This window comes from Cladophialophora yegresii (genome assembly GCF_000585515.1).
Source record: "Cladophialophora yegresii CBS 114405 chromosome Unknown aczIN-supercont1.2, whole genome shotgun sequence".
NCBI lineage: Eukaryota > Fungi > Ascomycota > Eurotiomycetes > Chaetothyriales > Herpotrichiellaceae > Cladophialophora > Cladophialophora yegresii.
In genome coordinates, this window is record NW_006913046.1 from 3,288,364 (window position 1) to 3,310,534 (window position 22,171).

The 22,171-nt window shown below is 54.0% G+C and overlaps 9 protein-coding genes across 9 annotated transcripts; 5 read left to right on the top strand and 4 right to left on the bottom strand.

The window, feature by feature from the left end:
- Nucleotides 1-382: 382 nt before the first annotated feature.
- On the bottom strand, nt 383-3,510 carry A1O7_03110 (uncharacterized protein; the record flags this gene model as incomplete). The annotated part of the gene is made up of 5 exons (XM_007757136.1): nt 383-1,326; nt 1,380-1,775; nt 1,823-2,881; nt 2,939-3,231; nt 3,284-3,510. The coding sequence occupies 5 exons, from the start codon at nt 3,508-3,510 to the stop codon at nt 383-385; spliced, it is 2,919 nt and encodes a 972-aa protein (XP_007755326.1).
- A 1,318-nt stretch (nt 3,511-4,828) lies between these two features.
- Nucleotides 4,829-5,413, top strand: A1O7_03111 (uncharacterized protein; the record flags this gene model as incomplete). Its single annotated transcript, XM_007757137.1, has 1 exon — nt 4,829-5,413. The coding sequence occupies one exon, from the start codon at nt 4,829-4,831 to the stop codon at nt 5,411-5,413; it is 585 nt and encodes a 194-aa protein (XP_007755327.1).
- Nucleotides 5,414-6,011: 598 nt separating this feature from the next.
- On the top strand, nt 6,012-7,055 carry A1O7_03112 (uncharacterized protein; the record flags this gene model as incomplete). Its single annotated transcript, XM_007757138.1, has 3 exons — nt 6,012-6,209; nt 6,263-6,733; nt 6,807-7,055. The coding sequence occupies 3 exons, from the start codon at nt 6,012-6,014 to the stop codon at nt 7,053-7,055; spliced, it is 918 nt and encodes a 305-aa protein (XP_007755328.1).
- Nucleotides 7,056-8,142: 1,087 nt separating this feature from the next.
- On the top strand, nt 8,143-10,059 carry A1O7_03113 (uncharacterized protein; the record flags this gene model as incomplete). Its single annotated transcript, XM_007757139.1, has 1 exon — nt 8,143-10,059. The coding sequence occupies one exon, from the start codon at nt 8,143-8,145 to the stop codon at nt 10,057-10,059; it is 1,917 nt and encodes a 638-aa protein (XP_007755329.1).
- Nucleotides 10,060-10,801: 742 nt separating this feature from the next.
- A1O7_03114 (phospholipase C) lies at nt 10,802-12,945 on the top strand (the record flags this gene model as incomplete). The annotated part of the gene is made up of 5 exons (XM_007757140.1): nt 10,802-10,930; nt 10,983-11,065; nt 11,117-11,288; nt 11,386-11,531; nt 11,613-12,945. 5 exons carry the CDS (start codon nt 10,802-10,804, stop codon nt 12,943-12,945), a joined length of 1,863 nt encoding a protein of 620 aa, XP_007755330.1.
- Nucleotides 12,946-14,353: 1,408 nt separating this feature from the next.
- On the bottom strand, nt 14,354-15,037 carry A1O7_03115 (uncharacterized protein; the record flags this gene model as incomplete). Its single annotated transcript, XM_007757141.1, has 1 exon — nt 14,354-15,037. The coding sequence occupies one exon, from the start codon at nt 15,035-15,037 to the stop codon at nt 14,354-14,356; it is 684 nt and encodes a 227-aa protein (XP_007755331.1).
- A 1,160-nt stretch (nt 15,038-16,197) lies between these two features.
- Nucleotides 16,198-17,557, bottom strand: A1O7_03116 (uncharacterized protein; the record flags this gene model as incomplete). The annotated part of the gene is made up of 5 exons (XM_007757142.1): nt 16,198-16,572; nt 16,764-16,897; nt 16,944-17,009; nt 17,058-17,208; nt 17,270-17,557. The coding sequence occupies 5 exons, from the start codon at nt 17,555-17,557 to the stop codon at nt 16,198-16,200; spliced, it is 1,014 nt and encodes a 337-aa protein (XP_007755332.1).
- A 1,795-nt stretch (nt 17,558-19,352) lies between these two features.
- Nucleotides 19,353-20,204, top strand: A1O7_03117 (ATPase; the record flags this gene model as incomplete). Its single annotated transcript, XM_007757143.1, has 1 exon — nt 19,353-20,204. One exon carries the CDS (start codon nt 19,353-19,355, stop codon nt 20,202-20,204), a length of 852 nt encoding a protein of 283 aa, XP_007755333.1.
- A 393-nt stretch (nt 20,205-20,597) lies between these two features.
- Nucleotides 20,598-22,037, bottom strand: A1O7_03118 (uncharacterized protein; the record flags this gene model as incomplete). The annotated part of the gene is made up of 2 exons (XM_007757144.1): nt 20,598-21,872; nt 21,927-22,037. The coding sequence occupies 2 exons, from the start codon at nt 22,035-22,037 to the stop codon at nt 20,598-20,600; spliced, it is 1,386 nt and encodes a 461-aa protein (XP_007755334.1).
- Nucleotides 22,038-22,171: the final 134 nt, after the last annotated feature.

Sequence of the window (22,171 nt, forward strand, 5' to 3'; positions counted from 1 at the left end):
AAGCAGTCGACTCAGGTGGATTAAATCATCTTGGACAGGAAGCACATGAAGATGATCGGTGGTCCCGTTGAATCCGAGCGCAGACAAGACAGTTGATATCTCAAGGGAGACTGTGGCGCGGCTGAAGTCGAGTGCAAGTCAATAATAGCACGAGGAACTGCTTTCACAAAAACTGCGAGTCGAGTTGGCGTGCATCACAAAGTTCGCGGCGCGGCTGCAGTTTCCCGCCCCAGCCTTATCAGCCTCGCCGCAGCCTTGCGCTTTCGCATTCACTTCCAGCTCACTTTCACCTCACGATGCAGTGACAATTCACTGAGTCATATGTGCATGTATAGATCCGCTATGTGGGAAACGCATGGTATGTACTTGTCCCATTCCATCATCAATATCGTAACCGCCCGATATCAAACACAAGCCGTGGCTCGTCGAGATCGATCGTCAGCTGCCCCTTCTCGTCGATACTGACATGCTCATCCGTAGTTGGTAGAGCCTTCTCACTATGTTGCACTTCTTGCCGACTTACGCCACCTGGGTCTCGCGGTATCCACAGAGTAGGCGGCTTCATCATCATCGAGGGCGGGTAGTAGATGTCTCGCTCGATGTCCTCCGGGTAGACTGGATCTGGTAGGTCTTGCGGTACCATCCTGCGGAGAGTAGTGTAATCGGAGTAAACTTCTGGATGAAGCCACCGAAGGAGGAAATTCGACTTCTGGCTCGGATCGGGCGAGATCCATCTCATCCAAAATCCTCCCACTGCGGCCATGCCTATGTTGACCTCTGGCAACTCCTGCTTGAATTTCTTGGTCAGCATAGACTTGACACCTCCCCCTAGCGCACTGAACGTCCCATCTGCGCCTTCCAGAGTCCGATTTTCACCAAGAACATGCCCATCTTCGTCATTCATAAAGTCGTGCGGTTGCTGATACTGCTCTGCATCCTCCAAATGCTGACGACGTCCATTTGCCGCACGGCTTCCGAGCAAGTGTTCGTCCTCTTCCTTGGTCAAACTCTTAGGAAGACTCCACAGAAGAGGCCCCAACGCATCGACAAGCGAAGTGTGGACCAGGCCAGTCAGAACCAGCAGGATCGCCGTCAACACCACTGGAACATACGCGCCCCTCAGCGAGAAGAGGCCGATCATACAAATCTCCGAGAAATATAAGCCCAAGAGCAACTGCATCAGAGCGCGAGGATACACGAGCCCTCTGGTATCGATCTCGGAATCATAGACATAGATGACATTGTACCGGAACACAATATGCAGAAATCCGACTCCGACAATAGCAAAGCCGAGGATGATGGGCGCGATGAGCGCGTAGGTGAGGGCTGTGGTCATGTCAAACACTGCAGGAGAGGAATTGATGTGGGACAGGACATACTAATGACACCGAGATTTGTATAGACCGGGAATACGCCTCCCCAATGGACCCGCTGCAGTCGATGCCACCTCAGATATGTCTTCCGAGGGTTAGTCGAGAACTTCTCAAATACGTGAAAATGGAATAGATTGCCGAACTGGACCAGTGCTCCGGCTCCGAGCGCAAGACTCTGCAGGAGAAAGTAGGATAGGTAGAAGTTTGACGCCTTCGGGAGGTTCTGAGAAAGCAAGTCCTTTGCGGTTGTTGGGTCCGCAAGCAACTTTGTGATGGCGGCCGAGGCAGCGGATGTGAGCGTGGTGATCAGGAAGACCTGGACGACTTGGAAGGCAAAGTAGGCTTGCTGGGTGTAAAGCTCGATCCCGGTCAGGGTCGGGACTCCACCTATTCTCGCGCAATCTGTAATAGTGAGCAGATGGTCCATGAAGCCTGAACACGGTACCTACACCTCAACATGCCCGGAACAATACCCATTAGAAGAGACAATGCCAGAGCTGGAAGGACGCCGCTAATGATTCCCGTCACGGCACCCGGCAGATCTGCTATCCATCCCAAGAAGAAGACCTTTTCTGACAGATATTCGATGTTAGAAATCGTGCCGACAGCTGCGGAAGGAATAGCCCAAAATATGATCAATGCGGTGATCAAGGCCTTGATGAGGAACTTCCGGGCAATTGTTTCCCACCAAGACATGGATAATGAGTCCCACAGGATCTCAAACGGGCGTACACCGAGATAACGTTGAGCCATGTGTAGCGGACGGTGGTGGGTTAGCGTTTGATAAGCATTCTGTGCGTCAGTATGTGTTTCGAACTCGACAAAGACCGAAGGCAGCATGCCGTCAGTCTTGAACAGCAGGTCCCGGCGGACTCTGGCAATCTGCGTGTTCAATTTCTTGATTTGGTTCCTCGTCCATTTGATGGTGTCGACTCGACGGCCATAATTTGCAATCGGCCGATGATGGGGCCTCGAGCTATGAGAAATCCACTGAGACGCCACGGAGCCGTTGACATCGGGTAGGGTACGCTCCTGACCGTCCTCCGCAGATCTTGAGGTGTTGTCAGAGCTGTCTGATGCCTGCACGGCTTCACCAGCGGTAGATTTCGAGGCTGAACTGGTCCTTTCGCCCTTCATATCGTGGTGGGAAACCGACGCAGAGCTGTGCCGCTTGCCGCCCTCGCCCCGTGCCTTTTTCAGCGCTTTGGTCCTTGCAGCGTTCGCCATCCTGATAAGCGCGAATTCAGCCTTCTCCAGCCGCATGGCTGTCTGCTCCCTTTCCTTGACCATGCGCTCCAGCTCGTCGGTCGTTTGCGGGATCCAAATTCTCTTGACAGAGTCACCGAGCATCCATCGAAGCCTGTCTTCATCCAGGTATTGCCGTGGTACATTCACGTACAACACCGTTCGAGATGAGAGCCGATTCGCGTAGAACGGCGAAAGAAGATATGCTTGGCGTAAATTAATGTAGTATATGCACTCCCGGGAGACCATGTACAAGACGAATACTGTGCAATGCGGTTAGGCTTCACGCCCTCTCGCGGGAAAACGTGAGAGCTACTCACTGAAATAGACCCAGGCAAGGATGGCGTGAGCATAGAACCGGTTCGAACTAACGACATTGCCCAATGTCAAGGCATCCAGCTCGCGGTTACCTGCACCGCCCGTCGCATGCAATGGAAGCAGGATTGGCCAAAGCAAGCCGATCCCAACCAGACATATCACACCAAGCACCCGAAGAAATCGCAGAAACAAATACGCATCGAGCGATGAGTGGTTGAGTACGAAAGCTGGAGGGATTTTGTAAAAGTCCCTGAACCAGTTGAACCATCCATTAGGTAGAGGGGGACTTCTTTCACTACAACACGTTATCAGCTGTAGATCACACGCTCGGGCGGGGAGTGCCGTACTGAGGCTCCAGACTTCTCAGCAACGCCCTCGGAGCGTACACACGAGGGCATTTGCGCCGCAATATTATGAATACAGTGGTACAAATTGCGGCCCAGATCAAGACCGGGACCAAAGTCGCGAGAAGATTTCTGCCGGAGGAAGAATTGGAGCCGGCTATCATGCGCGATAACCCGGGGCTTGTTGAATTGTCGCGGGCGGAGCCGACTCGAGGGTCAGTCGCGTCCATCGAGAGAAGGTCATATCTAGCCCGTCAGTGTATCTTGAAGCGTCTTCGCTCAGGCGTCGCCCCGGAGAGGCCGTCGCGACATTTTTACGTCCAGAACGTCGGTTTTAGAGCTAGAATCTAGGCGAGCGCAAGCCGTAAAGGAAAGTGGAAGTCGGCGTTCAAATCGTCAAATCAAGGTCGAGACTTCGGGCTAAAGCGACCTGTACAGGCCCCCGACAGGGGTGGTGGAAAATTCGCGGGCTTGGAACCAATCGCCGTGGGCTTGACGTAAAGATCGCTGGGTGGCTGCAGCCCGAGTGAACCAACCCGCAATAGCCTATCGATAGCTGCTGCCATGAAACCGAAGGAAATATCCTTCCGGCCCATGTCGATCCGCGGTTCGGCACAAGCTGCCACGCTGCCTCGTTAGAAAAGGGGGGATCTGCTTTACATCAGCTACTAGTGCCTCGGAGGCTGCGTTGGCGGAATGATCTGTTTAAATGCCCAGAGTCTCTGTGGTGTTCTGGCAGTGTACTCGTTACCTGGTATTCATCCAAATCTGCAGCACTAAGCAATCAGATCTCTCAGCAAAGGATGGAAAGCTGCTGATCACGGGAAAGCCCATCCGTTTCAGCCTTGGGTTGCTCTCGATGGTGTGATTTTCAGTTGCTGCTATTGTGTCTCAATGCTTGGCTTCTTCCCGATCTTCAAGATTTGATGGGTTCGAATGACCATGACGATACGGGAAGAAGCCGTCTGTCGGCGGGATAGGTCTGCGAGTGTTGAGGAACAAGGTCGAGGCGGGAAAAGCACGCCTCAGACCAGGACCAGAAGTACTCGCCGGCGTTCTTCTTCGACAGTAGACTAATACCTCTCTTCCCAAACAGATCATGGAACCAGTCACAGTGATATGAGCTCCGTCGACTAACAGTGAAGTCGAGAGGTGAAGTGCGACGGTATTCAATACCTTCTCAATATGAAACACCAAGGAATTGCGCTTCACTTCATGCTCAGCCTGCCTTGAAGTCCAGCGGTACTGACATTCGTCTTTGCACATTCGCTCTTGCTCATTTCCTCGTCTCGCCCGAGACAAACTTACATCCTAGAACCGAAACATGATGTCTCTCAGCCCTTAACCCTGGCTCTCAAAGTGCGCTCAGCTAATTCCGCGAGAAGGCTTTAGTTTAGCTAATCTTGCAAGTAGAGCCCACAACAGTATCGACTTCACAGGCTTGACAATCAGATGTGGTGCCAGCGAGTTTCGAGTGCATCGCGTCGTCGTCTGTTCACAATCGAGCTTTTTCAAAGCTGCCTGCGTCAACGAGTGTCGGGTAGGTCCATGCAAGTCGTTCGCAAGCCTGTTCATCTGACCTGTCCACAGGAATCTGCGACCGCCACCATTGAACTTCCCGAAGACGAACCTGAAATCATCGAGAGACTCATAGAATACTGCTACCGTGCTGACTACACCAAGTTTTCCGCCAACGCATTCCTCGGTCACGCCAAGGTTTACGCGGCTGCCCACAAATATGGCGTCGATTATGCAGGTTGGGCAGCAACGACGAAGTACGAACGCGCCGCGAGCTTTGAATGGGATGCGTCCGACTTCCTTCTGTCATTTCCTTACATTTTCGAGTCTACCGCGGAATCAGTTCTCGACATGCGAAGGACGGCTACCGAATGCGCTAGATCTCGCATGCTGAGCTTGACCCTGACGGAGGGGCTGTACAATGCATGGAAGCAAACATGTTTGGATGTGCCTGAGTTTGCCTTCGATGGTCTTGGAGATCTAGCAAAGGAGGTTCGCCGGTTTATTTGTGGCGAATGCAACAATGGGACGTCACTCCGCCAGGAATTCATGAAAAGCGCATGCTGCGAAGCTGAGGTGGACAACGATCCGGATTTCACGGCCGTGGATCCCTGACCAGTTCGTACAGGACATCTTGGGAATTGAGCAGATAACGCTGACAGTCTGGGACCTCGACTGGCGGGGCGGCTTCACGCAAGGATGAAACGCACATCACGGCAGTTTGTGAAGGGGACAATGGCATGCCACATTCACACGGGGATAGACCATACATGGCATCGCAGCTGGCTCACGCAAGGCTGTCCGCGCGGATGTCGCGAATCTGTGCATGGCAGAATCGGGATGACCCCAGAAAGCGAGCCAGTAGCATTAGTAATGGCGGTTCCTCAATCAGACCAGTTCGGAACATTCCACATTCTCCCCAGGTTTCGGTCAGATCTGGTAATATCGTATTTCCCCATGCAGCCGTTTAGTCCAGGCCATGGTGAGCCTTTGACAACTAGCCAATCAACTTGGCATTGTGAGGAAGCTGACTCGTAGCAGGACTATGACCATTCAAATCATCGATCATGGATAATCTGTGCGGAATTCGGCCCTCCATCGAGCCAGCGCCGTAAACGCGTAGTAATCTTGAATGTCGTCTACCACTTATTATATAACCACGCGCCCATTATCGCTACCTCGCGCACGGTAATGACCTGTCCCCGTTGCGACCATGGCGGCCGGCAATCTCTCACCAGACGATCTCACAATCGACAACCTCACACCGCACGTCATCAAACTCAGCTCAAACATCGAAAACGAACGGCTCAAGTTCGTCTTCGCCAAACTGATACAGTACTCACATGACTTTGTGCGTGACACGAAACTGACCACGGCGGAATGGGAGGCAGCATGGCAATATCTCACCGAGGTACTGTGTAAGCGAGATGCTCTCTTTCACTCTAAAGCTCACCCTCTTCCCAGGTCGGCCAGTTCTGCACGCCCGATCGACAGGAGATGATTCTCCTCTCTGACGTTCTCGGCATATCTGCGCTCGTCGACGCGATCAACAACCCCACCGCTCCTCGGGCCACGGAATCATCCGTGCTGGGACCATTTCACAACGACGCCCACGAGTTCGAAATCGGCCAGTCAATCGCATCAAAAGGTGCGATCGGAGAGCCCATGCTCATCCGCGGGACCGTCTCCGATACCAATGGGACGCCGATCGCCGGCACCTCGGTCGACGTGTGGGAAACCAACGGCAACGGCTTCTACGACATGCAAGATCCCGAGAAGGACGAGCCGGACTGTCGCGGCATCTTCCATACAGATGAACAGGGCAGATTCGCGCTTGTGGGAGTCCGTGCTGTGGACTACCCTATTCCGTATGATGGTCCCGTCGGCGTCCTGCTGCGCCTGCTCAATAGGTCGAACATCCGGCCAGCTCACGTGGTAGGTGGGAATCGTCCCCGAGAGAGATCGCCGCTCATACAGTATGCTGACATGTCTTGTAAATGGCAAAAAGCATTTCGTGCTTCAACATCCTGAGTGCGGCCGGCTGACCACGGCACTATACTCTCACGACAGCAAGAATGTGGCGCTGGACCCGGTCTTTGGCGTCAAGAAGAGTCTTATCAAGCAGTTTGCATGGTCGGAGGATACGGCACTGGCAAAGAAATTCGGTATTGACATGCTCGAAAGGGTGGGCTCATCTGGGAAGAAAACGGTCGGGTTCTGGATCTTGGAACACGATTTCGTGCTCATGAGGAAGTGAAAAACAGAGTCGAGCTCGGGCAGCTTCATGGGTGGTATAGTAAGCGATGCCAGCGGGGTTAGGGGGCTTGTCGTCCTTTTCTATCTGCCATCAACGCCATTCAGTCTCCTCAACCAGGTAAACCAGCTTCTCACCACTGACGTTCTGCTTTCCCACCTGCTGCAGCCCGTCAGACACGCGCAAGAGGCCATCACGCTCGACGTGATGCGGATAGGGCCTGCATGTCTGGACTTCCAGACGTGCAAACTGAATCGCAGGACTCGAGTTGGCTGTACTACCACCGTCGATGAGCATTGACCTCGCCTTGCCCACAGCGTCGAGAGTGGTCCAGCCCGTTGGATTGAGCGCATTGTTCAGTTCGGACCACGATATAGCCATCCAATAGTCTACGGATGGCAATGGGTTCCATTACGGTACGTCCTGCGCCTGCTAGGATAAGACCGAGATATTATGTTTGGAAGAAATGTTTCGAAGGGATTGCTATGCTCGACTTGGGAACATGGTGTGAAGCGCGAACCCGGCGAAACAAGGTGAGGCGACATTTTGTATCCTGGCGAGTCAGCTCATTGGGCCGGTGTGGTACATAAACGCCTAAAACTGTGTGTGAAGAAAGCTGCGAGATCTGGAGGTGAAGCTTCGCCAGGTTGGAGCCTCCACCGGCTCCAGTTTCCACGCTGGAGAGTGACGGAGATGGCCCCTCGGTCCCTAGCTGATGCTCCGTCCGACTACAGGTACACAGTGGGCGGCAATAGGCAGCTTGTCCGCGTAAACGTAGCGCTCCTACGGGCTCCCTAGGGCTCCCTAGGCCTAACACCTGCGTTTTCGGGGCTCTCGTAGTAGGGTGTTTCTGGGTGCTCCGCAAGTCCCTGCCACGTCAGTTCGGCGCCCACAGGATCTCGCAAGAGCTGATGGCTGATTGACACGAGAACTGATTTCTTTTCTCTTTCGACTCGCTTTTCGTCCCGGTCACCCACTGGTCACGTCCTCCCAATCATGGCACTACGTCCTTGCACGTCGTGCAGACATCCTCCGAGACTGCACTTCGAGATGTGCTCACTTCACTTTCATCAGTTCGGCTCTCATCAGGATGGAGAGGACAAACTCCCGGAGACGCAAAGCCAAGGGGATAGAAGCCAGCTCGCCGGCTGATATTTCGCTTATGGTCGAGTTGACGCCACCCAGGGATCAATCTACCACAGCTGGCAAGCCACCGTCATGGCTTCCGAATACCGCCTGTTATGTTGTGGTGTTGCTAATATTCGTCTTACTGGCAGCCTTTCTTTTCGCTTCCATCGAGGGTCGTCCCTGGATCAAAGGACAGAATACCACGACGACAGAAACACACGGGAAAGAACAACACCATGGAGGCATCGGTATGGTTCTTCATCCCGAATCTCATGTCAGCCGTCCACCCGCTACCCTTTGCTTTGACTGGCGAGTCACGAAGGCGTTCCGGTCCCCAGATGGCGTTCGGAAGGAAGTGTATGTCATTAACGACCAGTTTCCCGGTCCAACTGTCGAAGCCCGCTCTGGAGATCAAATTATCGTCAATGTCACAAATCTCCTCCACGACGAAGGCCTTGCTATACACTGGCACGGTCTGCGGATGAACGACGCCAATGACATGGATGGCGCAGTCGGCTTGACGCAGGCGCCAATCCAGACAGGCGAGAGCTTTTTGTACAATTTCACAATTGGTCACGACGAGTTCGGCACCTTCTGGTACCACGGTCATGAAAAGACTCAGCGAGACGACGGACTTTATGGTGGCTTCATCGTCCATCGCCCTGTTGAGCAGTCTGATGAGAAAGAGGTGTATGACTATGCTCAGGAAGTCTTGCTTCTGGTAGGCGATTGGTACCATCGGCCAAGCACCGAAGTCCTCAGCTGGTACATGAATTCCAGATCCTTTGGGAATGAGCCCGTGCCTGACTCTCTCCTCATCAACGGCCACGGCAATTTTGACTGCGACATGGCAGTTCCTGCCCGACCTGTTCAATGTATTCCTCCAGCGGCAAGAGATGACCTGCCATCGCTACGCTTCGACCACAGTCATAGTTATCGTCTGCGCTTGGTCAATACCGGGTCCCTCACTGGCTTTTCTCTTAAGATCGATGCTGCGAGTCTGTACCCTTTCCAGGTAGATGGTGGCAACAGTATAGATATGGCCGGGGCGCAGAGCATTGGCATTGTCTATCCTGGCGAAAGAGTCGATGCCATCCTGCTGCTCCATTCAAGTAACAGTCGACGGGAGCTAACTATCGACATGGATGATGAGAATTTCAAGTACCCCAACCCGGCACTCACTCCGATGCAGACTTTCCCAATCACTCCTTCATTCAACGACGGTGGTGGTACCAAGTCTCTACCCCCAACGCTCGATTATTACAATCTACAGGCAGCCGTATTCAGTTCCGGGTCCTTGGATGAGGTCATGGAAGAGCCGCTGAAGTTTGTGATCTACACCACAACAATGAAATTGGCCAAGCATCACAATATCCCTATGGGATTCATCAATCACACCAGCTGGTCACCTCAAGCGGAGCCACTGATTTCACTGCCTCGGACACAATATGACCGAAACCAATTGGCGCCTCACATTGCACTGTGCCAGAAAGAGAACGAGACGGCTGCTTGCAACGAATGGGTGGAGGTAGTCATCAACAACCTTGACGACGGTGGACATCCTTTTCATCTGCATGGTCACTCATTCTATGTTGTCTCCGTATTTCCACCTCCCATTACATGGAGCAGTGAGAAGCCTCCTTTCACACCAGGTGGATCTGGGATGTACAATTACAACCCGTTTACGACAACGTCAGCTGTTTCGCCGGCAGGGTCATACAATTTGGCAAATCCTGTAATGAAGGATACAGTCTTCGTGCCACAAAGAGGCTATGCCGTTATCAGATTTCGAGCCAATAATAAAGGCATCTGGATGATGCATTGCCATGTTGGCTGGCATCTGGGTAGCGGGATGGCCATGAGTTGGGACGTCAGTTGATGGTAGTCTCGCAATGATCCTGTTGTCTCGGTCTACTCTACTATGTCCCCTAGCTCCTGCCGAGCGCATCGAGCCTGACCGCCGCTCTGTCCGGTGCGCCAACACAATCCGGAAAGGGATTCTAGGGAAACACATGTTTTCAAGCATTTGTCGGAGTGGCCAAGATGCGTCTCGCGAAGGGTTCTGCAGTTGCACACAGACTCAAATGATGCAGGTCGCATCGCAGGACCGCGCGGAAGAGGGAAAGGATGCCCTCGCGTACATCTCCGCGAGGTTGTACAAACGAATCGTTCTCGGCCCACAGTCAACGTGCCCGCAACCTCCAAGCTTAAACACCAAGCATTTGCCAATCATGTCCAAGAACAGATAGCGGCTTTCGTCGTCTCTCTTGTGCATCGCGTCTGGCACTCTTCACTCAACTCAGCTACCTCCCGGGAGCTGTCCACCTCGGTACGAAAGCCGCAGTCGCTCCTCCTTGGCTGGAAACGTACGTCCGTTACGGTCCAGAGCAGAGGACGAGGCTTTCTTCGAGCACGTGCGAACGACCCTGGCGTGTTTTCCAATTACAGACGCCTGATAGGCTGCTATACGCATCCAAGGCGCCAAAGGAGACCGCAATGCAACCTGCGGGTTCACCGAAGAGAGAAAGAGGGAACCTGAATGCTATAAAGCAGCTTTATGGCGTATCGGATCACCTTATCGAAGTTTTGCTTGAGAGCAACACGAAAGAACCGCCCAAAACATGCGGGCTTTTCCCGCTTTGTTGGCCCTTCTAGGCGCCGGTTTCCTTGGGAGTGGTGTGCACGGAGACTCGCTGACGAGCATCAACCATGTCGTTCTATTCATGCAAGAGAATCGAGCGTTTGACCATGTATGGGCCCGGATGGACTAGAAGAGCTGAAGCTAAGCTAACGCCTTCACAGTACTTCGGGACTATGGCTGGCGTTCGAGGCTTCTCTGATCCCAACGTGCAAGTGAATCCTAATGGCAAATCAGTCTGGTACCAGTAGGTGAATTACAACTCACGAGCGGACGGTCTCCTCTAACGCTGAAGTAGGAAGCTGAACAAGACCATGACGAAGGATGCCAATTATCTGCTCCCTTTCTATCTCAACGAATCGGGCGGCCACTGGCTAAATGCCACCCAGTGTATGGACGCAGGATCGAATGGTTACGAAGAAAACCACCTGGCCTATAACGGCGGCCTCAATGACCACTGGGCCCTCAATGTGAGTGCTTCGGCCCTTGGTCACAAGTGACTGCTTGAACACGCTACGGCGCATCCATTTTCAAACACTGTCTTCTGACATTGATACCTGACAACAGAACACGCCATGGAGCTGGGGCTACTACAAGAGAAGTGATCTCCCTGTCCAGTTCGCCCTGGCAGAAGGCTGGACTGTAGGTGACATGTACCAAGAAAGCGTCATCGCGTCCACCAATCCAAACCGTGTGACTTGGGTGAGCGGAACGTAAGTGGCAGGCATCTCCCAATGAGTTTCGTGAATACATCCGTCAAGCTTTGCTCCGGCTAACATCTGGGGTTCTCGTAGTATCAACGTCCCTGGCTCCCCACAGACAGCAAGCGAGGGCGGCGTGTACATCGATAATAACGAAGTCCCTGGGTGCGAGTTGCCAGGGGTAAATTGCTACCCACTGTCATGGACCACAACGCCTGAGATATACCAACAAGCGGGCGTCACATGGCAGGTCTACCAAGATGTCGACAATTTCGACGACAACCCTCTCGCCTGGTTTGCGCAGTATCAGAACGCCAAAAACAACACTGCCCTCCATCAGCGAGGGATGTCCTATGTCGGTCTGAACGCGTTCTATGAGCAGGCCGCGAATGGCACACTTCCCATGATATCGTACATTATAGGTCCGACCGAACTTTCCGAGCATCCGCCTTACTCGCCGCATGACGGCGCGTGGCTCCAGCAACAAGTCGTCAACGCTGTCACCCGGGGCAAGAACTGGAACAGCACAGCTTTGATCATCAGCTACGACGAGACAGGCGGTTGGGGAGACCACGTCAGCCCCTATCACGCGCCCATGAACACGACGGCCGAGTGGCTTGACGACCCTTACGGCATGTTTGGCTACACCTTTGCAGGACCCGGCTTCCGGCTCCCATTCTATATCATTTCACCTTGGACGCGAGGCGGCAATGTCTTCACGGAGAAGTCCGACCACAATTCGCAGATCATGTTCGTCGAGAAATGGCTGCAGGTCAAGGGCTACGAAAACGTCGTGACGCCCGAGATGCCTACCTGGCGTCGTCAGCAAATGTCGGACCTGACCGCGGCCTTCGACTTCACAAGCCCGGATGTGTCCATTCCAAAGATACCGAATGCGAAGATGCCACACAGGGACAAAAGCGGTGTCTGGGACGGTTCCTCGTACTGCGAGGCTCAATACGCGGTCCAGCGTCCGCCGGTGCCCTACGGGAACCAAAGTGAAAAAACGTCACTGGTGTCCGAGAAAGGGTTCAAGTCCGTGCGTGGATATCTGACCGAGGGGCGCTTCCTCACTTTTGAAGCCGCTGGGTTTGCACTCTCAAACCCTGGCGGAAAGGCCGCGCGTCTGAATGCAACGAAGGCGACTGCCTCGCACTCTGCTGTCTCTCAACGGTGGGTGATTCACGAGACATCCACAAACAGCGGGCTGTTCACCATCAGTAGCCCCGGAGACGGGCGGTACATTGGCGCGGACATGACGCTGGTGAACAAGACCGCGGCAACAGTGCACAATATCACGTATCTCGGTGGTGGGCGGGGATACAACCTGCTGGACAGCAATGGGAAGTATATCACGATCGACAACAACGGAGGCGTGGTTCTGGCCTCGTCGGCTCAATCCTTCTCGATCTATAGCGTCACTTAGGACCAGGGCGAGGTTGGGATAGACGTGGGCAGGCTTTCCATTTCCCTGCGTCACTGCGTCGTCGAGTAGAAGAGATGCGAGAAGTCCTAGCCACTTCATGAGCGAAAATAGCTGGCTCTCCCGTCATCTCCTGCGTCTATCACCTTGTCAACGAGGTTCCGGGCCTAGAGTCCATACTCTAGACTGTTGTACACGTGGTTCGGGCGGGTGCGTGCTGTACACGTTCTCAACACTGACCCCGTTGTTTACCCTGGAGTTATACTGTAGTTGTTCATATCATTCTATTTTCTGGGTGGTGAAGGGACCTTCCTGGCCGATCTTGCGTGTCATGATCCATCTTATCCTATTTCCCAGCTACAATGATAAAGCACGCTGCTGGTCGATCTTGCATGTTGGACAAGTCATTTCGTCCTATTTCCTGGCTACAATAACGTACAGTAGCACCAGCCAGTCGAGGTTCTGCACCCACGGCTCAACGCTCAGTGCTCAATGCTCAATGCTCAATGCTCAATGCTCAATGCTCAATGCTCAATGCTCAATGCTCAGTGCTCAATGCTCAATGCTCCAGTACTTGCAGTACGTACAGTACGCAGACTTACAAGACAGGGACAGTCAGCCATTCTGGAGCAGAGCTTCCGACCTACAAGCCCTTGATGCTGTAGTGGACCGCAGAATCATGTCCCTCTCTCCCTCCCTCCCTCCCTCCCTTTGCCCCGAGAACGACGTCCGTAACTGCTTGCCAAATCATCCCCCATTGCACGAGATACAGTAGTTATAGAATGTAGATACATAGGCATGTTTGAGCGTATGTACACGGCTTAATTACTTGCTTGGGCCTTTGATCCTTTCCTGCCTTCCCATGCGTCCGACGTCCGGCGTCCGTGATCGGTTCAGCATTGTCTAAGTATACGCCCTGTAGGAAACGCATGCCAGGCCGAACGGCATTGCTACGTGGATTCTTCTTATGATTGCCATGGCAATCCCTAGGCGCCAAATGCGACGCCACGACGGTAGGGCTGGACGGGGAATTTCGCCAGGCATGTCCTCCACTCGTACTCGGCATCAGGGCACAAGTTGGGTTGGATGCTCCACACTCGGTGGGGAGGCATGGGCCTGCTTCTCGCGCCGCCACCGCAGCAGCTTGGATCTGACTCCCCTACTCGTCCAAATCATCACCTGCGGAACAACCTCAACACCCCCCTCAATAGCTGATGCGCCATCAATTGGCTCGGCGGCACCCTCGGCGCCCAAGTATACCCCCTGAGAGGCTTTTCCCACGTGGGATTCGCGCCATGATCAAGCGCGTGCTGGACCTCGGCCAATCCGAACCAGCGGGCTTCCTCGAGCTCCGTCTCCGGGTACGTGATGGTCTTCCCCGCCTCATCTTCACAGTGGGCAATCGTCCCGATCAGCATGGTGGAAGGGTACGGCCAACGCCGCAGTCGGCTGGGGGACAGACGACTTTGGCGCCGCCGAGCGTGGACAGCGTGCGGCCGCCGCAGCTACTACAGTACCGGTTGCGGGTGTTCCAGTCGAGCAGAGCGCGGGCGTGGCTGTAGATTGCGGCTCGGGCGTGGTCGAGCGTCAGGTCGATGCGGGTCGGGGCGTGTGTGTCGTGGATCGCTGCAGCAACCGCTGCTTGAACCCGGCGTAATGCTCCGACGACGTCACGTCCAGCGCAAAGTACGGCACGCCGGTGTACTCGCCCAGTTGGACCTTCTCGCCGACAATTACCCCCGGCTTCTAGACACATCCCCAAGAAGATGACGTTCGGGTGGTGTTCGTCCGGATCGAACGCCGCGATCTGAGCCTTTTCGTCGTGCGCGTAGGGCCGGCCCATCCCGTTGGCCACGTCGTCATAGCTCACGAACGCGAGCTTCCCTTGCGGGTCGCGCAGGGGGTTGAGCTCCTCAAAGGTGAGATACCGGGCCGAGGGGTGCGTTGAGGCCTTGTCCAAGAGCTGCTTGTTCAGCCGGATGGAAGACAGGCGGGTGACGGGTCCGTTTGAGAAGTAGGCGCTGTGGCCTTGGCCAAAGATGTCTGATAGACGAGGATTGGGATTGGGATTTGCGTGAGACCTCGGAGTGGACATTGTTATTGTTGTTGTCGTGGATTCGAGCCAAGTAAGTCGAGTTCGGTCGATGAGGTGGCAGACGCATGGAGCGAGGTGAGCGTAACGAACTGTAGGTACATGCTGCCATTACTCTAGCTGACGGGCACACGGCGGGATGTTTGAGCGCTGACTGTGCGGTACTGTGCCGTGGGGAGAGCTGTGTACAGAGGAGTCCGCAGGTACTTGTTCCGTAACAGAAATCCAGAATCATTTGTCATATGTAACCCACCAGATTATAGGGCGGTACGTTAACCGGATGAGTGTGAGGACAAAGTAGGGTACATAAGTGCCCTGTGCGCAAAGGGAGATGTATCTCATGCTGTCGAGATCCGGTGGCCATTGGCAGGCCGTGAATCAAAGGACATTGATTACTGTCTACCCTCGAAGCAGATCTTGTTGGCGAAGAAACGAAGGGAGTCGAATCAAGTCGGACTGAAAGCCATTTCCCCGCCACATACTCAGTAGTACTCCAGGTCAGTAGGAAGGAAATTTGTGGTTCCAGAAGTTCCGGTACAGTACCTGATGTGCGCATGCACAGCCTTGACTTGCCGAGGAGCGCAGACGATGCGAGACGTGCACCATCACGGTGCTTCTTCCAGTGTTGAATGACGGACTGGTTGAATACCGACGTAACTCCCAGGAGTCTGTCTACTGTGGAAAGCAACACTGGTGCCACCTGCCAGCACAGACGAGGTCTGTATTCCACGTCGAGTTACAAGCGAAGCCATGTCCAGCCTGGTCAGGTTGTTCAACATGCACAAAACCTCATCAGACTGGCCATGCGGAGCTCCAGCCTGGTAACTTCCAGAAGATTTTCATGGCCGCGCTGATCTCGGCGGGTCACGGAACAACGTAGCCGTCCGGTGACGGTTAGATAAAGAGTAATTTGGCACGCAAGATGAGAACAGGACGCCAAGCGAGTAAAGAGATAAATAGATTGCGGGACGACCACAGCGTCTCGCAGACGAAGCCGCAGGCGTGAGTGTACGGCCGGCCCACACACCACCCTGTAGTCGTCACCGTTGCGACTAGCTCTCCCATCGGCGTACTGTGTACACATCCTCGTTCCTCCACTTCCTAGTTCCTAGGAAGACCGGTTGATGGGGCGATGTAATGCTAGAGCCTTGCAATAGCCGCAGCTACGAACGTGGTTGTGAGGTAACCCGCTCGACCACAATGCAGCGCCCTTCTCCTTGATGGCCTGGCCGTTCCTGCGCCGTTCGCTCTTGCGGGTTGCGACGGACGGTGAATGCGTCGGATTCTCTGCCGTTCCGACCAGGTCGATGCGAGCGTGCGCGTGTGTCCTTCCGGGCCTCTCTCCCTTCGGCGGCTTCGTCGTAATAAGGATTGTCGCCGAGCCTGTTCAGGTCGATGGATGATTGGAAATTGCGATGGACGTTGTTGATGATGCACTGGTAGACAAAGAGGTACAGCGCACTGACGATGAAGACGATGATCACGATCGGGAGAAAGTAAATTGGGTCCGTGTGGAAGTCAGTCATGCCCCAGATAGCCTGTGGCTGTATCAGGAACTTGCCGCGTCTATGTCGGGACAGGTACTTACAGCAACGAAGCGATAGGTGTCACCAAGTACATGATGATGGTCAGTTGGGCCATATTAATGTCGGTCTTTGCGCTCAGGACGGTAAATTGCCGTGAAATCCGTCAGCTCAAAGACAAGATGCAGTAGACTTAGCCAACGTACCAAGTAGACGAAGCTCTGCAGGCGGCCGGACAACATGTCTAGCCGAGAGGTGTAGCGATCGAGATCATCACCCAGGTCCTCTAGCCGGTCGCGGAATCTCACGTTCGTCCTCATCTCTTGAGTCCATTGCCAAGCTGGCCAAAATCAGTATGCGACGCACAGGATGGGCTCACAGCGTACTCTGGTCTGAGGTTCTCGATGGGGTCACCCCCGATCCTCGACGTGGCTTCAAGTCCTCGCTAAGCTCTTTGAAGGTCAGCGGCGTATCGAAATGTAGTTCATGGACAAACTCACCCTGTAAGCGGGAATCAACGAACATCATGAGCTTCTTCCTGACTATGCGGTGGAACTCCACTTCCTCTTTCACGATCGGTATCTCCTTGGTGCCTTGATAGAGGGCTCCGACCTGTTGTAGTGGCGAGAGCATCGACTGATCTGAATTCTCCTAGATATAACGTCAGGACTGCGAGAAACCGAGACTAGCTTCGAAAAAGGCCGCTACCTACCTGGCAGACACATAGCCATCGATACTGTTCCACGACGTTATTCAAGTCGTTGAAGAGCACGTCCAAATCGTAGAAAATATTGGCCGGGCAATACTGGAGCCGATTGAAGTGATGGAGATCAAGGGTTTCATTGGGAGGATGGACGAATGCATAGCAGCCTAACAGGCGGTCGTTCAAGTCCCTGATGGCCGGTGGGTCGTCGAAGAATAAGGTGACGACACTCTTCTTGCCCGGAGTATTGCGTAGCTGCACATTATGGCCGACCCAAATAGCAACCGTGGTAGTCATTTTCGCTTTTTCTGCAAGATCATCAATAAGTGGAACAAGCGCAGGTCCAAGATACCTTAACCCGAGAGCAGTTCCTCTCCCCCACGCCTGGTAGACAGTAACCTCTGGCGTATCCATTATTGCCACGATAGCTCATCGTTGTATATATCTCTATGATAGCCGTTAACAGTGGAGACAAACAATAGTCAAGAGAACAACGAACTCGGGGGCGCATTCCCATGTGAATGCCGGAGGAGTATTGGCGCGCGACGCTCGCCAGAGCCCAGCTTCTCTGTGATAGAGAACGGGAACAGATGAGACGGACGGTTGCTTTCATCAACTACCTGGCGATGGAGGGACTTGATAAAGCGTTGTCCAAGGCCCCGGATAGCTCTAAAACTCTGTCAGTGGGTCCGCCACACGTATAAAAGGTGCGAACGACATGAGAAGGGGGCCCATAGCATTTCGAAGGGGTTCGTCTTCCAAGCATTGAAGGCGTTGATCGCTAGGCTCACCGTTTGCCCGGGTCTCTCGGCAAGCCAGTCCATTGCCGACCTTGTATATAATAGTAGCAACTGCATCCGGCTCCGGCCCCGGGTAGGGTTTGTGCTTTTGTGGATGCGTATTCGCAGACTTAGCGTTTAGTGCACACGATTGTCTTCACCATGAACGAGAAGGCAGACAGTGTTCAAAAGGGAGGTGAAGCTAGAGAGCTCATGTTGGACTCGCAGTCTTGCTTCATTCATTGGCATTTAAAGAAGATGAGGATCACGTCGTATGACAGTCAACTCACCACGCTACTGCACAACGCCATCCATCAGTGCCATCAGAAGGCGTCGCCAGGTCCGAGTTTGTTGTAGGAAGTGCATTCAGATCGATCCACAATGACCCGGGAGACCGACCAGGCTGGAATGCTCGCCGAGGAGGGTAGAGACCTCGGAACTCCTGGTAAAGTCGTCTGATGGTCAGAGCCGTGACGAGTTGAGTCGCTAGCTTATTGGGGAGACGAAGGTCCCCCCCGAGTGTTTTGGAATAAGTACTGGAATTGATCTGTAACACGGGGTTCGAGGCCAGGGTGTTACGATCTGTATGTCCGGAATGCAAATCTAGTCAGCCGTAAGGAATTTGCGTCGAACGATATTACGGCGGAAAGCGCTTCAATGATAGCCGATTTCGGGAACGGCGTTCGGGCTTCTGTTATTGGCCTGAACAGAACGATAGGTTGTGGTGGTAGGCTGTCTGCTGGAACACGATGCTTCTCGCGGCCTGATGGCGTGACTCCGTGTCAGGCATGATGCTTCATCGGCGAAGAGTCACCAATGAGTTGCTAATGACGCGTCAAGGCGAGGTCGTTCGTATTCGTGGTGCAAGTGCGCGCGGATCGAGCTGCAAGAGTGGCAGAAGGAAAAGTAGGGAAAGAGTGAGGGAATCGGACACGGTGACACGGATCAAAGGGTTCACGACGGCGAGCTCCGGCAGCAAACATCATACGGTGCGCCATAAGGCCTAGCTCTGAGCGCTTCAACCCAGAATTTAAACTGACAGCTGTGTCAAGCACTCGGTGATGGAAAAGAGCAGACCATGTTGTAGAAGGCGACTGATTCCTCATCTTTGATTCTCCGCTCAACGTCGAAGCAGGCGGAGTACAGAATCATGGGGCTTACATAAGCGTTACGGTCATGACTCAATGACCTATCAACCACACAGTTGACGTCTTGACGTGATGGAAAACTCCCATGTTGCGAAATCGGCCCCGTCATAAGAGGACACTTCGAGGACCATTTCGAGACATACCGGCTCATCCACCGTCGTCGAGATGACGGTCGCCAACGGCACATCCCCCGAACCAGACATTGTCGTCCGAGGCCTCAGCTACAAGTTCCCCGACGGCTCCCTCGGCCTACAAGACATCACCCTCGACTTGCCCGCGGGGTCACGGACGCTGCTGATAGGAGCCAACGGAGCTGGCAAGACGACGTTACTTAGACTTCTGTCGGGCAAGAGACTAGCACCCTCATCAACCATTCTCATTGCAGGGGTGGACCCTTTCGCTGCCGGTCTCGAAGGCGTCACCTATCTGGGCTTGGAATGGGTTCTCAACCCCATCGTCCGGACTGACATGGCCGTACCAATCCTGCTAGACTCGGTGGGGGGAAAGCATTACCCGGAGCGACGGGACGAGTTGGTCCGGATTCTAGACATTGATCTGAGATGGCGCATGCATGCCGTCAGTGACGGCGAGAGACGAAGAGTCCAACTCGCCATGGGGTTGATCCGACCGTGGGACGTCCTTTTGCTGGACGAAATCACCGTGGATCTAGACCTGTTGAGTCGAAGCAATTTTCTGAACTGGTTACGGGGCGAGACGGAACGACGTGGCGCCACGATCGTGTATGCGACGCATATCCTGGACAATCTCGTCGGATGGCCAACTCATCTGGTGCACATGCACATGGGCCGGGTCAAGGAATGGGGTGACATGGGCAAGTATGATGCCCAGACCGACTCCTCCAGCCAAAGCGGCAATAGTAAACTGGGAGAATTGGTGTTGAAGTGGCTCAAGGAGGACCTCGAAGAACGGGGGCCGAGAGATCCAAGTAGCCAAGGCAAGACCTACGAGAACTTGGACGGCAAAGGGGGTTATGGTGCCGAGACACGGGACGAGTAAGAGACTCGGCTCAATAGACTTTCATCGCTCTGTGGTCGGCAAAGACCAATCCGACAGGAGGCACTTTGTTTTGGTTCAGATACCCCGTCTGGTCTTCAACAAGGCCATGAGCAGCATGCATACTCTCGGCGCTTGCAAAGGGTTTTTAGCATCACGTGGTCTTAACACCATTTTGCATGGGAATTCGCAGCGAAGACCATGTAACTCTGATAACCGATGCTCCGTTGTTGGGTATATCTGACCTTTTCTGCTCCCAAGACGAGGATTAAACATCTCAGATACACGCCCTATTATGCTCCAATTCGGCTCATCGTGCTAGCATTCAAAGTCATAGTTCGCCGGTCATCTCTATGCAGGTTCCGCTTGCTGGTACGATTATAACACTGTTGACCCTCACTGAACATAGTTGGCGGGAAACGGCCCTTGCAAGCCCCTGAGCTCTCCTTGCCACCAATCGTCGGTGCTCTCGGTCTTTTTTAGAACACGGATCCGATCGCCCTCTCGAAATGCAAGATCTCCTTCACTTTGGCCATTGAAGTCGTATAATGCTGTAACATAAATCGTTTGCTGTGAGGGTAATCGCGGTGGGGGCGGTGGCGGGGGTCGCTTCTTCTGAGCAATTGATGCCATGGACACATTCGACGCGGCAGATGGCTGTCGATCACGAGAGAAATAGTCTGTGTTCGGCCCGGCCGGCGAAAAAGACACGGGGGTGTGGTAGAGGGACAGTGATGGGGACGGACTCGCAGTTGTTTCCGACGGGGTCATTGGGCTGAGGACGGTCGAGGCGGCGGGCGACACCGACATCTTTGACTTGGCGTCCTGGGATGGCGATGGAGGGAGGTTCCTGGCTGGTGAGACAGACTGTTGGCGATGCGTGTTGAACGCCGATGCGCTTGGACGGCGATTGCCATTGGCTGGATGGCGGCCGTTGGAGCCGTTCTCCATGGAAGCCCTCGTTGCTTTCCCATTAGCGAGAATAGCTAGTGACTCAGCCTCGCGTTGGACGGGTTTGAAGGCATCTGTCCACATTCGGATTACTTCGTCCATGGGTGGAGCTGGAGAAGGAAAGCCTTCTTCGGTGCAATAAGTGTGCAGCATGGTGTAGTAGTGGCCCAGCAAGTCGTTCTGGATCTGGACCTGAGCGGCCAAGAAGTGAGGCAAGAGCGAGAAGACCGAAGTCAGCACACGGGGTAGACAGTTCCTCAGGTTGTCGTCGGCGGCATGGTATGCCTCGGTAGCGGCATCCAGCTCCGATTGAGACTTTGTCAGAGCGGCATCGTCTCTTTCCGACCGCTTTGTCTTCTTCAGTAGCGAGTCGACTCTGTTCTGGTATCTCTCAAAGTCGAGCTTTCGGTCCTCTCGCTTCTTGATTGTCTTCCGCATGTAATGGAGGCTATCCTTAGCATTCTGTGCCGGCTTGACGAGTCTCTCTTCGACTTGGACCAGATCCACGCTCAGATCTCTTTTCAAGTCCTCGTACTCCTGTTTCATTCTGGACGTTCGATGCATTAAGTGGTCGGGGGTCTGAACAGGATCGTGGCCATGGTAGTCGTCGCCGGCACCCACAATGGGAGCATAGAGGAGACTGTATTCATCGACGATGCGATGTTGGTGGGTCAAGATCGAAACCCAAGATTCACGCCATGCTTTTGAGGCCTCAATAATCTTTGAGAGGTCAGTGGGGGAGGACAAATCCTTGGTGCCACAGGGAGTGCATACCTTCGTCAGGAGCTTATCGGCCTCCTCAAAGTCCTTGAGGAGATGCGAGACTGTCTGCTCGTCTGCACTTCTCTTACCCAGCTTGCCGAACTGGCGATGGACGCTGTGCATGGTGACTAGCCAAGGGCAGGACAGCCACAGGGACAAGAGCCCCTAAATTGACTTGTGAGTCGGCCAGATCGAGAGTGTCTAGCCAGCAAAAAGAGCGGAGGTGATTTCCAGGCTGTCAGACGCCTCGCGGGTCA